General features: G+C 37.0%; 2 protein-coding genes across 2 annotated transcripts in view; both read right to left on the bottom strand.

Annotated features, from left to right (window-relative positions):
* ATF6 (activating transcription factor 6) overlaps nt 1–18,938 on the bottom strand; it is a 192,561-nt gene that overhangs the window by 64,205 nt on the left and 109,418 nt on the right. The gene's annotated exons all lie outside the window — the stretch shown is intronic.
* Nucleotides 3,899–4,683, bottom strand: LOC110569369 (proteasome activator complex subunit 3-like). Its single transcript, XM_064370795.1, has one exon. It carries the CDS (start codon nt 4,681–4,683, stop codon nt 3,904–3,906), a length of 780 nt encoding a protein of 259 aa, XP_064226865.1. The 3' UTR covers nt 3,899–3,903.

The raw sequence follows: 18,938 nt of genomic DNA, 5'->3' as shown, positions 1-18,938 counted from the left end.
TTTCAGATGTCTCAACATTCTTACATATTCCTGGGTACACTTACCTACATATATCCTCTGTTGTAACAAAGTGCCTCCTCTAACAAGAAAGGGGAGAAACAATTTTCTTTAGTTTGATCCAGGTTTGGTTTGGCTATACTTTAGAATTTTACCATATGCAAAACGCCATAATGGATAAAAGGGTGAATAAAAAAACCTTCATTATTCTCAAGAAACGTATTTAGTGAGGATATACATAAAAATACAGAATACAGGCCAGGCATGGTGGCTCACGCCTGTAATACCAACACTTTGGGAGGCCAAGGTGGGATGATCGCCTGAGGTCAAGATGTCAAGACCAGCCTGGCCAATGTGGTGAAATCCCCATCTCTACTGAAAATACAAAAATCAGCCGGGCATGATGGTACAAGCTTGTAATCCCAGCTACTCAGGAGGCTGAGGCAGGAGAATCTCTTGAAACTGGAAGGTGAAGGCTGCAGTGAGCCAAGACTGCACCACTACACTCCAGCCTGGGTGACAGAGTGAGACTCCATCTCAAAAAATAAAAATAAAAAAAACACAAAAAACAGAACACAATGAGTACTATAAAACCATATTATGGGAATTCAATGAAATCATGGGGATTTAATTGAGTGTTCAAATGTTGCTCCTTGAGGAAAAACCTAACTGCCTATAGATTCTCTCAAGGCACAAGAGATACGCTATGCTTTCATCCAGATAAAGACACTGAGTAAATGTCTCAGTATTCATAAGATGTCAAATCTACCCTCTATTTGGTTTATAAAGCATATGGAGTACCCCGACTTAGCAATACAGAATATTAGTATTAGTCTCTCATCAAAAGCCTGGATATGATATTTAGAAGGCATGTGTAAGGAGTATGCTAGCCATCCATTCCTGTAAGCATTCTAAGTTCCAAGACCAAGTTGCACTGTGAGAAGGTTTGGCTTGCAATGTTTAGCCTCTCTCTGAATGGCTTTTACTGAATTATACATTATGAACCATATGATAAATCAATAAAAAATTTACTAGGAGTCAAAAAAATCTATACCTAATGGAAACCCACATCTCCAAAATATACCACAGTAGCAGGTTTTGGCTCAACTCCAAGGATTATCTTAGTTACCTTAGAAATCTTAGTTCCACCTCCCAGATTCAAGCAATTCTCCCACCTCAGCCTCCCGAGTAGCTGGGACTACAGGCACACATCACCATGCCCAGCTAACTTTTGTAATTTTTGGTAGAGACAGGGTTTCACCACACTGGCCAGGCTGGTCTTGAACTCCTGACCTCAAGAGATCTGGCCCCCTTGGCCTGAAATTAAAAAGCACTTAAATTGATCACATGGTTATCTATTAATGGTTGAGACCATTTGGTAAGAATTCTATATAAAAACTATAAAATAAATGTTGCCTCTAATAACCAGAGAAGAATTTTTAAATAATTCAGTAATATTTAGGAACTCCAAACCATAGCTCATGCCTGTAATCCCAGCACTTTGGGAGGCCGAGGCAGATGGATCACGAGGTCAGGAGATTGAGACCAACCTAACACAGTGAAACCCCATCTCTACTAAAAATACAAAAAATTAGCCAGCCGTGGTGGCACACGCCTGTAGTCCCAGCTGCTTGGAAGGCTGAGGCAGGAGAATCACTGAAGCCGCGATGCAGACGTTGCAGTGAGCCAAGATGGCGCCACTGCACTCCAGCCTGGGTGACAGAATGAGACTCCTTCTCAACATTAAACAAAACAAAACAAAACAAAACAAAAAAAACTGTAAGCCCAAATGTTTAAGAAGTCTGAAGTTTAAGAACTTTAAAATTAAGACTTGTCTCCCTCATTAATGTGGTTTAAGAAAGACATTTTTCACTCGGTTTTAAAAACTAGATCTACAAATTTCAATTTCCAATCAAATTTCAGTTAGTGGCTTTCATGTTTTAGTTTTAGAATTTAAAACTAAAATTACTTAATTCCAAAATACGTTTTTAAAACCATTTCTTCAAAACACACCCACGCAGTTCAGCTGTCATCTTAAAAGGAACAAAAGGGTGGCTTTAAGTATCTAGTACTAATAATAGGCAAATGATTCATATTGGATACCATATTTTAACACCAGTTCCTAAGTCTATTATTATAAAAGTTTTTCTAACCATTTGCAAGAAAGGGAAAATCACAAAGGGATTAATTTTTGCAGAGTAGGGACTTTATAAAGTATTCCAGAGCCAACTTAATTCGATATAGAGATGGAAAAAGGTAAAAAATGCATATACCAGAAATCTTTAACTACAAAGGACATGAGTATTTTCTTAGTAAAAGGAATGCCTGGATTGGATAAAATTTATTTCAACCTGGCATAAGGCTTGACAGTTTGAGTAAAAGAAACAAGCAAAAGATGATTATATAACGTATGGAACAGATACGTTAAATGTTAGATGATTAACGTTGGTTGAAAAATTAAGCAACATTTGTTCTTTCCTTACATTGTCCATTACATTATTTGTGTGCAATTAAAGCCTGTCAAATGGTATGAACTGATTTAGGGTTCCTGGCACTTTTCTGAATCAGATAGAATATCTTAAAGGGAAAATAAAAAGAACTTTTTACTTGAAGGAGGAGGATGTAAGACATCTGTTAGGCAATACCTTTTGCTGTTGTTGTTTTTTAAGCACAGATTTGAAAGACTTGGGCTTTTCAGAAGTTCAACAAAAGAATAATTTCACTTGTTATCATTTTTCAGGGTTTACTTTGAAAATAAAGTTTCTGCTAATCCAGTGCATGATTTTTCTAATCTACATAGGCTAGAATAGACTCATAGTACAGTAATTTACCTTACCTGAAAATGAAATCTGGAAATGCTGAACTTTAAAAATACCAACCATATAGTTCACTGTTGAGAAGACAACGGCTTCCCCTCAACGAGGTAGGAAAATGCAAAGCCACATTTTAGAGCCTTTAAAGAATAACCTATATAATGTGAGAGATAAATGCTAATGAGGGACTATAACAAATATCTTAAGAGACAAAAAGAAACGAAAATGAAAATCAACTGGGGGAAAAGTATTACGGGATTCAAAGCTTGATGGATTTAGCAGAGACTTAAAGAGACAGATGGATACACAGAAGAAATTCTAAATTGTGTAAAAGGAAATGAAGATGCTGAGATGGTAGAAAGTTACAGAAGGAAGTAATTTTCCATCGATTCCTTTTCATTCTAAGGGAAGTGGGTATGCATTTGTTTAGAAGAATTAAAATCTATTACTCTTTGCTCATTTTTCTTACATATCAGAATTGAAAAGTATCAAGTGTATCAGTCCATCTGAGGTAGGAAATTATCATCTGAATTGTCCACAGCTGCAAATTAAAGTTCAGATAAGCACACTTAGGCCATCATAAAATTTTATAACCAGTTTTATTTCAATCTGCTAAACTAGAGGCATACAATGACCTAAACATATCCCTTTAAACTCCCCTCCTTGCAAAAAAGAAAAATGATGGTGTAAAAGGAGCATTCTGAAGTTTGAACAAAGTTTAACAGACAGCAGAACTTTAGGAAAAGCTTCATTTAAATTTCTTTTAAGCTTTAGTTTTTAACTAACCCCTGAAACCATTCAATGTCACCAACGCCATAATAAACCTTGGCCAACATTCATCTACAAAGCTGCTTTTAAAAATGGCAGTCCTTTCTCCTTGATGGTTTGTCCCCATTCTCCCCACAAATGGAAAATCAAATGAAAATTACACCAAAAGATCATTCAATATGAGAGTAAGCTGTATGAAATTCTAACTAAGTAATAACGCACATTTCCAGTCATTTCACCACCTGTAGAGTCATTAATAACCAGCTTTCTAGCTGCCTAAACAGCTCAGCCAACTCCTGAAGGCAAGTGGGGTGAAGAAAGGCTATCAGTATAGGTTATCAGTGTTGGTGCTCCGAGGGGTCTTGATCTTCTCGAAGTTTTTAAGGATTACATCATGCAAGGTGGCATACTCGTTCCGTAGGTGCAGCAGGATCCGGCGCACACTCAGATACTCGTTTTCATCCACCTCTGCTACAGTGCGGCGATAATCTTCCACTTGCGGGTACTTCACTATCTTGGATACCAACTTGGCCCGGGTGTTGTAGTAGGTGGAGAAGCCTCGTAGATAGGAGGTCGCTGTGCTCTCCACGGTCCACAGCTGGTCCACAGTGTCTTCCTGGATAGACACCCCGAAGTTGTTGCCGTCCTCCACCTTCGGGATGAGCAGCTGCACCCACATCCGCACTGTGTTGCATTTCTCTCTCAACAGCTCGATCTCAGGTTTTACCCGCTCAATCAGCTCCACCAGATGCTGGTTGCTCCGCAGAAGCTGTCCCTCGCTGCCAGGCAGTGCTGGGACCTTGATGGAGAACTGGGTCTGCAGAGGCGGCAGATCCCGGTTGGGCCCATCCCCCACGGTGACCAGGGTGTCCAGGGGCTCCGGGGTTGGCACTGAATGGATTCTGGGCAGGTCTTGCAGCCGGAGCTCCTGAACTCGGCTATCCAACTCTGAGAGCTTCTGAGGAAAGAAGGTGGACACGAGATCCTCGGCTTCCTGGGCGATACGGGCCCGAAACAAATCTACTTTTCCCTGCATGTCCGGCTCTAGCTTCAGCGGAAAAGCCATGGCTTCTAGAGGCGCCGACCTTTGGGGTGGACACGACATGGGTTTTGCCCCCCACTTGGCCGGCCGTGCTTGGGCCTCGCCGCTGCCACAACTCCCAACAGACCACTCCGGAAATTACATCATAGGGTCCTAGAAGCCCGCGAGGCTGGAGAGGAAGTCGTGCAGCAGAAGTCGCGCCCCCGCCCAAGTCCTCCAGACACCTTCGACAGGCTGACGGGTGTCCCTGGGCCCTGGCAAAGCGCTGTGTGCTGAGGTTCGCGGCCCAGTCCGCTCGAACATCAAGGACCACGTGTTAGGGGAGAGCAGCAGGATCTAGTTCCCGAAGCCGCCCTTCTACCTACCTGCCGGCCTGGCTGGCGGGGTGCCCCACTATGAAAGACAGTTCCAAAGAATGTCGTTTAAGATAAGTATTGTGAAGACGTGTTAATGACAAGGCGGCATACTTACATGGGAGCTCAACAAATCGACAATCCCTGGGTCAAAAATAGACAATCTCTTGTGAAAAGAACCTCACCAAATGGGCTCTCCAGAGTAAGGTTCACTTCTGGGGAGCCATAAGTCACACCTTTACAGGTAACATGAGCCTAATCCTTGCTTTCTCCATAGAAAATCAGAAGTGGTGCATTTCACTGTGGTATTTAAATAATGTTAGCAAACTTCCGAGATCTTCTATGGCTTACTTCATACGATTTTTAGTTTACATTACAAATGTTAAGTTATATGACTCTTCCTAAACTCATCTTTTTGGGGACGATTAACAGAATCTGAATCTGGACTCTAGATTAAAGATCAAAGTCAAATTTCCTGACTTTGATAACTATATTGTGGTTACAGAGGTGAATACCCTTGTTTTTAGGAAGTACATTATTAAGGAATAAAGTGATATAATGTAGTATTTAACCTATTTTCAGATGGTTCACAAAAACAAATTGTATGTGTGTAAAGAAAAAGAATGAGGGAAAATGTTAAAAGCTGATGAATTTGCAATAAAAGGTATATGCAAGTTCAGTATTCTTGTGACTTTTCTGTAAGTTTGAAATTATTTCAAAATGAAAAGTGAAAAAATTATCTCTTCCCCAAAGGCTTCCAGAATTACAAAGACAAATTCTGTGCTCTTCTAAAATTTCATTCTACTTATTTATATTCATTTTCCTTCCCCTGAAATATTTTCCTTTTGTTTTTTTAACACCACAAAGTCCCTTCTTTTGACTTTTATACTAAAATTATTGATGTTTAAGTCAGAAAGATTCTCAAGACGCTCTAGTACAGTTAGTTTCATGTGTAACTGTCACCTCAAACTGTAAACTCCAGGGCAGAGGCCAAGTCTTGATTTGTTTCCCTTGTATCTGGCACAATGCCTGGCATGGAGCAGGTGCTGAATACAAGTCTGATTAAATGATCTTCAATTAGTAAGATTTTAGGTAACCATAACTTCGCATGATTTAGAACTCAGAAGAAAGTGTCAACAAGACAAACATATTATGGCTTGGGTTCCCCAGCAAGCTGACTCTGAGAGTGTGCTTACAGGAAGTTTATCAGAGATTGTTCTTGTGATAAACACCTGTGGAAGGGAAGCAACAGCAGAGGGAGAAGTTGACTTCAGTACAATCTCAAGGTCTCAGTAGACCCCACAGGAAACTGGGAAAGTCCTTCAGGGTTGTCTTGAGTTGAGACAAGGCAATTCCTGAAGAAGGCTTTCTGGCAGCAAGACTTCCAGCTATTGGGAAATAACCCTTTAGTCCTGAAAGGGAACTTGGGGAATGCATTATAGCTTTAACTATATACATGTGCCATATTAGGATACCTATACTAACAAAGCAGCAATTTGTGTTCAAGACAAGTATGTTCAGCCCCAATTAAGAGTTGAAAATCAAAGATGGTTTCTGTGTTCAGATTGCTTCAAGGCTTGTAGGAGTGTGATAAAGGATGTGGTGGAGAGAAATATATATGGCTGTACATGAGGGAGGGGATCAGGGTGTATATGTATGTGGTTGTATATGTGGTAGAGGTACTGGTAAGCTGCATCTCAAGGTATAAGGGAAAGCGTCAGGAAATGAGACAGGAGAAGTAAGGAACAGCTCATAGAAGCTGGCCCCTGTATGCCATGCTTAAGGAACTTGGATTTAACAGACGCCAACCAAGGAATTTAGGCAGGGAAAAATACACGATGGATGATATGAAGGGTGGAGGTGGCAGAGGTGGATCTGCAGAAGAGACTAAAGGAAGAGAGACTGCTGCCATAATCCAAATGAGAAAGTATGCCTCATTTAAAGCAGTGGTGATGAAGTTGAAGAGACTTATCAAGACAGCTTTATAAAGTAAAATTAACAGTACTTGGTGATAGTTTTGGATGTAGAGAAATGAGAAAAGGTAGACTTCACCACTATGTAATTTTTTTTCACTTGGGGAAAGAATTTTTATTTATAGTTACATTAAACCTCCCCCAAGAGATGAATTAGATATACATACGTTTTTACACACTCATATTTACTACATTCAAGCTAGGAGAATTTAGATAAGGCTATCAAACAGAAAAGGAAAATCAAATCTTGACCACAATTTTCCCAAATCCTGATCTTCTTCATAACTTTGGCTATAAAAGATTACTATAGAATTATTGTGGAAATTCCCTTTTACGCCCAAAATATCCTCAATGGTATATATGGTTTAATAAATGGTTACTCTATTTTCAAAAGGTAAGTATTTCTAGTTGCTCTTTTAAAAAAGCAGGAAGGTTTCTTTCAATGATTAATGCAGCCATTTATATGGAATTATTTTCTTTAGTTGTCTGATGATAGAATATAAAATCCTTTAGGGGATTCAGCTGTTCTTATTTCTGGTATGATGTAACAGTTTTATTTATTCACATTTCCTGTTCTTGTTAATGCGGGTAATGGTTGATAGGAAAATAACAGCTCCTAATTTTTCTTCCCTCATAGACCCTCAGCAATCAGCAGTTGTTTTTTAAAAAATTATTTAATGCACTTGCATGCCTTGATTTGATCCATGAAATTAATACTGAATGCTAACAGGTGGTGGAATGCCGGGGACAGCTGTGTAGAGTGTGGTTTTGTTCAGGTCAGTTTCTCCTTTTTCCACAACCCAGCAGGATTCATCATGTACTGGTGCCAATAACTGACACACCACTCTTCTTTTAGGATTACTTACAGATTTATGGATTGATTTGTCCTTTTATATGTCCTCCAACTCTGAAACCCTGTGAAGAAGCGATTCTGTGGTCCTATGTATGAATTCCATTTATAGAACTATTCTAAGCAACATGTTATATCACAACTATTGGACATAAAAGTAACCTCGAGATATAGATTGGGATTTAATCCTCCAAATATATATTTATTTTTCGCTGATTTCTCTGTCTATAAAAGGAAAAATATAATCAGTGGGACTAAATCTAAACTCTGATGGGTAGTAATAATTATCCCCTTTATAAAGTTCTTTATAAAGTTCTTCATCTCCAGGTTGCAGTGGATCTTAAGTTATCTAGACCAATGACCTTATTTACCACTTATGAACACCCTGTAGTGAGCATCATAAAATGCTTCAGGTTGAGCACGGTGGCTCAAGCCTATAATCCCAGCACTTTGGGAGGCCGAGGCAGGTGGATCAGTTGAGGTCAGGAGTTTTAAGACCAGCCTGGCTGACAGGGCAAAACCCCATCTCTACTAAGAAAAACACAAAAATTAGGTGGGCGTGATGGCGCTTGCCTATAATTCCAGCCACTGGGGAGGCTGAGACAGGATAATCACTTGAACCCAGGAGGTGGAGGTTGTAGTGAGCTGATACTGTACCACTGCACTCCTGCATGGGTGACAGAGCGAGACTCTCTCTCAAAAAAAAAAAAAAAAAGCTTCATTTTACAATGTAGTTAGGGCTGACAAATATTACTCCCCTTCCTTCATTCTTTCTCCTAGACTGCTGCAAATTAAGGGTACAGAAACAATGTAGAGGTACTTGCTGTGCAGCAATGTCTGTCGACTGTAGTTGCCAATTCAGTGTCTCCAGAACTGTCTCCAAATCTAATTTGTGCATGCAGGCCTTTAAATGAAGAGGAAAATGTGGCACATATACACCATGGAATACTATGCAGCCATAAAAAACGATGAGTTCGTGTCCTTTGTAGGGACATGGATGAACCTGGAAACCATCATTCTCAGCAAACTGACACAAGAACAGAAAATCAAACACCGCATGTTCTCACTCATAGGCGGGTGTTGAACAATGAGAACACATGGACACAGGAAGGGGAACATCACACACTGAGGTCTGTGGGGGGGAACTAGGGGAGGGACAGCAGGGGGTGGGGAGTTGGGGAGGGATAACATGGGGAGAAATGCCAGATATAGGTGATGGGGAGGAAGGCAGCAAACCACATTGCCATGTATGTACCTATGCAACAATCCTGTGTGTTCTTCACATGTACCCCCAAACCTAAAATGCAGTAAAATATATATATATATATATATAATATATATATATAAATAAATAAATAAATGAAGAGGAGTGGCAATACAGGACTGTGGTTAAGTCTATGAAGTTAGCCTAACATGTCGAATCCTGACTTTGCTACTTATTAGCTGTGTGACACTAGCTAAGTTATGTAACCTCTCTGTGCTTCATTTTGTAGTTGTAAAGCTGTATGCACACTTATGCGCCACATAATGATGTGTCTGTCAACAATGGACCACATGTACTACAGTGGCCCCAAAAGATTATAATGGAACATACATAGAAATCTGATACATGGCACTTAACGTTGGTATTGCAGATCAAGCAGGGGAAATGACTGATATTCAGTAATGTGGCTAAGAAATGTGTTTTTCCATATGAAAAATAAACATAAATAAAGATATACATCCAGATTTGTGTAAGTATACACTAACAACAATGAAGAAATTGCCTAACAATGCATTTCCTAGAGTGTATCCCCATTGTTAAGTGACACATAACTATATAAGATATTTCTAAAATTTAGTTTTTAGATCTATTTAATAAACATTAGTCAATGCTGGAGAAAATATCTTCCTTTAAAAGGAAAAACATACCTCTAAATGCCTTGTGCAAAAAACTACAGAGTTATCTTCCTGAAATGAAAGTCTAATCATACTTCTGTCTTCTACAGGTTAAGAACCAAACTGCTTAAGCATGGCACACAAATTCCTTCATGATCTGGATCCTGCCATCTTTTATTTCCCAGAACTGACTACATTCCAACAATTCTCTCACTCACCCTATGTGCTTACATATTCACTACCCTACTCATCCTTCTATAATCAACTCAATTGTTTTCTAAAAAATTTGATACTACCTCCTCCTTTCTTGATGAATGTAGTGCTCTTGGCACAAGTAAAACAGTGTAATAATATCTACCTCATGAAGCTGTTGAAAGAATTAAATGAAATAACTTCTGTAAAACAGCTAGGACAGTAAATGCTTCAAACATAGTAGTTTTATTTGTAATCTTAGTATTCTGCAGGATGTCTCTTTTATAGTTCCTATACCAATATGAAATTTTGGACTTACAAGTCACTTTTCTCCACAATAATAAATTCCTTGAGAACAAGGATTTTAGCTTATTTGTCTTTATATAGCCTATGGGTAGCACAGTGCCTGGCAACAGTTAAGTGTTCAGTGAACATTTACTGAATGAATAAACAATGAAGCAAAACAGAATAAAATTTTATCAGAAGCTGACTAGCAAGAGATGGGACTTTGAAGCAACTTATCTGTTTCTTTTTTTCCTCTGGAAAAAAAACATTGAATTATATTACATCATATAAAAACCCATTTTGGAAATCTAACAGCAGTCTTCTGGGTTGAACTCTTTAGGGCTTTATACAGGAAAGGTAGGACATATATTTCTTTTTTCCTGCCATCAATAGCATACAGTTTCACATTCTGCTTTTGACTCTGGTAACATTCCAGAATTCTACTAGTTACAGTATTACTTAGTTCTAAAAAATAGGACTCACTTAAATAACTGGAGTTCATCTGTAGAACAGTAGTTATGCAGCACTACATGTTTGTGCAAAAGGAACGTACTGGGGGGTACTAGAGAGGTACACAAGGAATAAGGGTGATGCTGGCTCTGACTCATGCTCCTACTGTTTATTTATAGCTTCTTATTAATATGGGATTTGTTTAATTTGGCAAAAATACAAGATTTCAACTGACTGAGAGAGGAAGATGTAAGAAAATGCCTAAGCATAAAACTTCTACAGCTGAATAATAATCTGTAGCTCAGTGCTGTATCAACAGGCTCCCCAGGGGATGGTGCAAACTGAAACCACTCCAGAATTACAAATTTCATGAGCTGCAGACTTTACTGCTAAACGTAAAGTACTGGCTAACCAAAGATTTTATTCCTCTATAGACACCTCCATTTATAAATGCTAAATTCACTAGTTGAAGTTAGATTTAAAATGACTCTGCCCTCTTACTCTGATTTTGCTTCTCAACACTTAAACCAATATTTTACTACATATTTATCTGTGTATTTGTTTAGCATCTGTCTCTAGAATGTGGGCTCTGGAAAAGAGATTGTTTTGCTCATTGCTGGATTCCTTGTAGTGATAACAGCCAGGAACATAATGGCTATTCAGTAAATATCTTGTGGGACTAACGACAGAAAATTGATTAATTTTCTTAATTCTTTGAGGATAATTGCATTTGGAAAAGCCTTTTTTTTTTTTTTTTTAAAAAAAAACTTATAAAAGTAAGGCAATTATTCAGATACTCACACTTAGTATGAATAAAGTTGTTTTGAATAGTAAAATCAATTCCTAAAAAGTTTGAGGAAGAAACCTTTTAAGCTCTAAAGATATTTCACATTTAAATTTTCTCTTAAAGAGCAACAAAACACTATTCATTTAAAAATTTTTAATGTTTTTGTATTTATCACCACTGTTCATCTTCTTAAAGCAGAGGAGTTGTTTCAAAATGAAAGTAAGATTCACATTTTGGTGGATGGGAAATATGCCTTTCTAGTTTTATATTTTAAAATCAGGTCAACTGCACAAAACTGCAGTAAAATAAAAATAAAAACAATTTAAGCTGGACTTTTTGGTTCTAGTAAATATTTTACGTAAGGAGACAGTATATTCTCCCTAATCTAGGCTGAATACAAAATTGGCCAAATAATCCTAGGAGAAGAATGGCTTTCAAATAATCAGCAACCATATATGCACAGAAATTCTGTTGACCATTTCTCTTTGCATGATAGAATATTATACATACATATTTTAATGAAAAATAAGATAAACTTTTAAAAGCTGACCTAAAAGCCTCAGACCTAAGTTGCTTCATCAGAATAGACTTGAACTGTTTTATAATCTGAATTCAAATTATCTTAATTTCTTTGTTTTTAACAACCTGTGGATCCCTATTATATATAAAAATTCCTATTATATATTAAAAATGTAACAGGCTTCATCTGGAAATGAGGAACAATGAATAGCGACTTTATACAATTACATTTATTAACAATTACAGAACCTATGCTGATAGAATTTTAAAAATCTATATGACTGTGTGTGTGTGTGTGTATTTATGCTTCTAAGAAAATAATAGACTGCTTTTATGCTAAAGTGAAAATAATGCTTATTATATCTTATGAATGAACCCACGAAATAGTCATGTGGCTCCTATCTAATATCAATATGAAACTGTCAGACTAAAGGCTAGTTTCTTTACAATTATCAGCTCATGTCACTAAATCCATCCAAATGAATGTGATGCAGTCAATTTGAGTAAACCCTAAAAACAGCTGAAAATCTGGTGTCTGCTGTTGCTCAGTTTTCTGACTGTAATCTAAGTCTCTAGTTCTATAGACATCACATGAAATGAACACTGAATTAGAATCAATACAGGAAATATTTAAAAGAACTCAAAAGTCACTTTTGCTAAATATTATTAGAAGAGATTATATAGACTATGGAGGGAGATTCTAGCTATCTTTCTGTTTGGAAGAGCTCTTCCTTTCAAATTTGATTCTCTTTCCTCACAAAATGGAAAAAGGGTAAGTCTAAATTATTTAAATCTAACCTTCATAAATAAACCCAGTTAGATAATGGGTGGCAATGTAATGCAACACTCTTGCAGTTTTAACACTCTTTCAAAACATGCTAATTTTCTGTCTGTTTATGGGTGATAAGGAAAATAATAGCATTAAAATGAATCTTTCTGGGGTGTCGGGGGAAAGAATGATTTTGCTAAATCTAATGAAAACTCCTCTCCCCTTGTCGTATCCATTTATGGGTTCTTTCAATGTAGCCATATGCTTCCGAGGTCAACTCCCTGATGATAAAGAAATATACATATCTTGAATAACTACTATGTGTTAAGTACTGTGCCAGTATTTATTATTTCATTTAAACCTCTCAACAACCCAGGAAGAGTTATTAATATTACTATATTAGAGTTAAGGAAATTGAAAATTAAAACTGAGATTTGTCTGACTCCAAAGCCCATGCTACCTGATTTTCTACTAAAACAAAAACAAAAACAAAAAAAATGCAGTATTGACCACCCTAAAAGTTATTTTCTCCACTAAACTAAAAAGTAATGACTCACAGCTGAGTGGAAAAACTTTTTTTCTTATTTCTGAATAAGCCTGCACAATACTGCAGCATAAACTATTCATGTGCTGTTTCTATATTCTTTAAGCCAGTGTACAGAATATGTATATGTGTATACATGCATAATATATAATATATACATAGTTTTAAAAGATTCATTCTAGAGTCTGACTCTGAAGCTCTTCTTTACCAAATTAAGGAAAACAAACTACCAATAGATTAGCCCAGAAGTATCAGTTCTTCTTACAAGAGGCTTATTTTCAGCTCCTCTTTCACTCTTCAGTGTATTTCCTAGCACTGTGTTCTATTCAGGCACATATTATGTGTTTGTCTCATCTGGTCTCCAGAATTTTGGTTTGGCAATATCTTCTGCTACCCATTACACTTTTGCTATAATTATCTACAGTATATATTACGTTTCCAAAGAATATATAAATAACATTTCATTGGTTAAGTATAAAGACTGGAAATTTGAGGTTGAAGAAGTTCAATCATAGGATACTGTTTTAAGAAGTTCCAGCAAAATGTGCAACCTAACAACGTCAAGGATAACACAAAGAAAACTGACAGTGTGGTAGAACCTATTTAACTTGGCTTTGCTTTAATTCTTCCTTTAAAAGCTATTAGATGAAAACACAGCACTGAAGATCATACAATACTGGATATTCACAACACAGAATTAACTTTATATACACCTTGTACACATACAAAAATTAATTCAAAATGGATCATATGCCTAAATGTAAAACCTAAAATTGTAAGACTTTTAGAAAAAAAAATATGAGAAAATATTTGTGACTTTTAGTTAGGCAAATATTTCTTAAAACCACAGAAGCACAGTCCATAAAATAAAAAGCTGACATATTGGACTTCATCAAAATTAAGAATTTCTGCCCTTTGAAAAACACTAATAAGGAGATTTAAATACAAGCAACAAATTGGGAAAAAATATTTACAAGTCATGTATTTGATAAAGGACTTGTACATAGAATATATAAAGAACTCACAAAGCTTCCCGATTGCTGAACATGAGGAGGTGCCTAGAAGGTAGCCTACTTGGAGGGGGTATGGAAGCTCCATACTCCTTCCACATAGCTTGCACTATGTATCTCTTCCATCAGAATATTCATATGTATCCTTTGTTAATCATAATAAACCAGTAAACATAAAAACTTGCTGGTTTGCATGAAGCAAGTTGCCATGTTATGAGCTGCCATATCAAGAGGCCCATGTGGCAGGAAATGAGGGTAATCTCCAACTAAGCAAATAACTGAGACCCTCAGTATGGCATCCCACAAGAAGCTGAATTCTACCAACAATCATGTGAACTTATGAGTGGAACCTTCCCCAGTAAAACCTTGAGATGTGACTGCAGCCCTGGCCAAGACTGTGATTAAGATGAAACCCTGGAGTAGAAGACCCAGCAAATCTATGCCTGGACTTCTGACCCACAGAAACTGTGAGATAATAAATGTGTGTAGTTCTAAGCTGCTAAACAAAACAACACACACACATACACACAAAATCCTCAAAATGAAATCTTAATCATTAGAAAATAACCTAATAAAAAATGGGGAAAGATTTGAACAGACCTTTCACCAAAGATTTATGTATGGCAAATAAGCACATAAAAAGATGGTCAAAATTAATAGTCATTAGGGAAATGCAAATTAAAACCACAGTGAGATACCACTACACACCTCTATTAGAATAGCTAAAATTAAAAAGGTTGTATCAAGTGTTGCCAAGGATGTGGAAGCACTGGAACTCTTATTCCCACTGGTGGGAATATAAAATGGTACAACCACTTTGGAAAGTAGTTTAGTAGTTTCTCAAAAAAAGCTAAACATATGCCTGCTATATAACCCAGCCATTCCACTCCTAGGTATTTACGCAAGAGAAGTGAGTGCATATGTTCCTACAGAAACTTCTACACAAATATTCACAGTCGCTTTGTTTGTAGTAGCTAACAGTAGAGGGTGAATATATAAGTAAATTGTGCTTTATCCCTACACCAGAATATTAGTAAAGAAATGAACTACTGATACAAGCAACAGCATGGATTAATCTCAAAATAATTCTGCTGGAAGGAAATATATATAATTATGATCCTTTTATATATAATTTTTAAAACTATAAACTACTTTGTAGTAACAGAAGAAAGATCAGTTGCCTGGTGACAGAACAAAGAGAGAGCAGGGAAAAATTACAAAGGTTTGTGAGAAACAAAACTTTTGAGACTGATGGGCATGCTAATTATTTTGACTATGGTGACAATTTCACATATATAAGTATATACATATATATATACACACGCATATCAAAATGTGGAGTTAAATATGTACAGTTTATTATATGTCAATTATACCTCAATAAAGCTGCTAAAAATTGAATCTTCACCTTAAAAGAACACACATGGCATTGCATGGCACATAAAATTTCATTATCAATTTTAATTTTGAAACTATGTTAAATAATAAATCTTTGCTTCATATACCAGAGAATTAGATTCAAACTAGCCACTCAAGAAAGAAATCTAAACACAAGGATTTTATTGTTGTATAAAGACAGTCTTCCAAGTGGTATAGTTCCCTGATTGCTATAAAGCATAGCTCCTCAGAAAGCAGTAAGGACAGATATTCAACATAAGCACTAAATGTTCAAATATTCCTGATTGTAGCAGCACAAAATTGAAGTTTCTATATTTGGGAAATGACAAATGACATGCCAAATGAAAACAAAATGGTATTATTAAATTATATCTACAAATTATTGTAAAATTTCTAGCTACCAACAGCTAGAACTGAAGAAAGGTGTTAGGGAAGAGAAGAAGGTGAGGAAAGAGAAGGATGATACTTTTCCTCACAGCATTTCAGAGTGTTAAAAAAAATTTCAAAGATGGTGGATGATGTGAGCAGAAATAAAAGGTGCTGCGTAAAGATGTAATAATACAGTGTGACTATCATACATTCTAGAATATTTTTATCCCCAGGCGCTAAGATGTAATAGCTTTAAGTAAGGTGCCTGCAGAGCAGGCAGGTCTTGGCTTAGCTGATTAGTCTCCATGAAGACCTCCCTGCACAGGTCAGCCCCTCCGAGCTTGGTTAACGTGTGCTCTTACGACACCCTACATTTACATTGTTCATCACAACCATCGTACCATATTGTAATTAACTATATGTCTTTCATTCTCTAAACTATAAACTGCCTGAGAGGCTGTGTCGTATTAATCAACTTTAACTCTACACCTGGCACTTTATTGCAGAGATTTGACTTTAAAGCATACTGCATATTGGCACTCCACCAAGGCCTCACAATCCAAATGTCTCTGACTATCCCACTGGCCAAGACAACTACTTCCTACTTGTGCCTCTCTGCTTACATCTCCTATACCTCCTCCAGTATCCTCACTTTCAGCTCATGACATCAGTTGAGATGTCCTTCACTGGGAAAACAGAAACTGCTAGAAATGTCTTCTCTTTATCTTCCTGGAACCTAAGGTCCTATCTATGAACTCATCTTGCCTCTATCATAATGTCCTGCCTTATTAGCAAAGGGCCATCCTTCCACGTGCTATCTGAATTCCACCCTTTTGCCCCTTCTCAAGGACTTCACTTCTCTTTCAACATTGCTTTCTTCCTATCTATGGGTTCATTCCTTTAAAATATACATTGATATCTAGAGTTTAAAAAACAAGACAAAACCTTACCTTTTCTCTATTTTCTTTTATAGGTAAAAATTTTAAAATAGTTATGCTGTTCTCACTTTCTTACTACTTAATCTATCTTTAACTTTTACTTTCATGTCATCACTAAAGGGCTTTTGTCAAGTATATCAGTGACTTTCATGTTGACATATGCAGTGAAAGCTAATCCTTCATCTTATCTAATGTCTCAGCAGTATTCAAGAATAAACCACTTCTTCCCTCTTCAAAAGTCTCTTCTCTTAGTCTTCTCCCTATCTGCTAACTGCTCCTATTTAGTCTCCTTTGCTGCTCTCATCCTTCTCCAATTCAAAATTTAATTTGGTCCTGAACCCTCCTCTCCCTATATGCTCTCTTCCTTGATGATTCCATTATTCCCATGTAAATCCATGGGATAATGTGTACAAGCTGGCCAGGCGCAATGGCTTATGCCTGTAATCACACCACTTTGGGAGGCTCAGGCAGGTGGATCACTTGAGGTCGGGAGTTCAAGACCAGCCTAGCCAACATGGTGAAACCCCATCTCTACTAAAAAATACAAAAATTAGCCAGGTGTGGTGGCGCATGCTTGTAATCCCAGCTTCTAAGGAGGCTAAGGTGGGAGGATCATTTGAACCCAGGAGACAGAGGTTGCAGTTAGCTGAGATCACACCACTGTACTCCAGCCTGGGAGATGGAGTGAAACTCTGTCTATAAATAAATAAATAAATAAATGTGTATAAGCTAACAATTCTTAATTCCTCTTCTTAGCTCTGATCTATCCTCTCCTGAGTCCCAGATTCAGAGCCAATTGCAAACATTCCCTTGAATGTCCCACAGACATTTCAAATTTAAATGTGTCCAAAAATAACTCTCCACCTTCATACCAAACATATTACCTTGCCCCCCCAAATATTTTTATTTTAGTAAATTACTAAGTCCTTTCTACCTAGTAATCCAAGACAGAAATCTGAACACATCTAATATATTCCCACCAAATCTAGCTACAAAATGTATTTGGAATCCATTGATCACTTTGCTACCATCATCATTTTGCCAGAGCTACTGAAAAAGACTTCTAATTGGTATCTCTGCTCTCTCTGCTTCTACTGTTAATAGCTCTCTCTCTAATGCCTTGTCCACGTAGCACTGAACATCCTTCTACGAACTAAATCATTCATGTTATTCTGCTGCTTAAATCCCTTCACTGGCCCTCAGAATAAAACCCAAACTATTTCCTATAGCTGCTGAGGCCTTGTGGATCTAGCCCCTTCCAATCTCCCAAACCTCATTTTCATTACTCACCTCCCATCCCATTCACTACTCCTGTCACGTTGGTTTTCTTTCAGTGCCTCAAATAAAGCTCTTTCCTGCCTTACTTAACTGCCTTTATATGCTCTTTCCTCTGCCTGGAATCCTTGAATTCACCCCATGTTTGAGATATCAGCTAGATGTCGCTGTCTGAGGAGAGCATCCTTGTTATTCTCTATAAGTATAATACATATAATAAGTATTATGATGTGTTTTCATCATAATACTTATTATATCTGTCAACTGCTTTGCTAATTTATCTGTTTAGCACCAGCTCCCTGAGCATAGAGGCTGTGTATTATTTATCATTGGAACCCATCCTCCTTGCATATCCTCAGAATACTCAGTAGGTACTTCCTGTAAAACTATTTTCTGAGTTCATGAAAAACTAAACCTTAAGAGAAACAAGCCTCCTATGATCTGTAGTAGAATAATGAGGAAAATTATGAAAACACATTATTATGAGGTTTAGTTATATGGACTTGACTACTAAAACTTCTATCTAAATACAACAAAGAAGAATGTACACTTTGTTTTGTTTTATAATCATATTATTAAATTTTTTTGGAAAAGTTTCTAAATTTTTTATTTTATCTAAAACTTCTTATATTTTAATATTTCATATGAAAATCTATTACATATTTTTTTCTTATATTTAAGAATGAATTGTTGGCTTAAAAGATGGGAGATTAGAAAACTTGCCTCCT

The sequence above is a fragment of the Aotus nancymaae genome, unplaced genomic scaffold (genome assembly GCF_030222135.1).
Source record: "Aotus nancymaae isolate 86718 unplaced genomic scaffold, 86718_ANA_hifiasm-v0.15.2.pri h1tg000108l, whole genome shotgun sequence".
In the NCBI taxonomy this organism is placed as follows: Eukaryota; Metazoa; Chordata; class Mammalia; order Primates; family Aotidae; genus Aotus; species Aotus nancymaae.
Note: the sequence above shows the minus strand (reverse complement) of the source record. Positions and strands in the feature narration are given on the sequence as shown.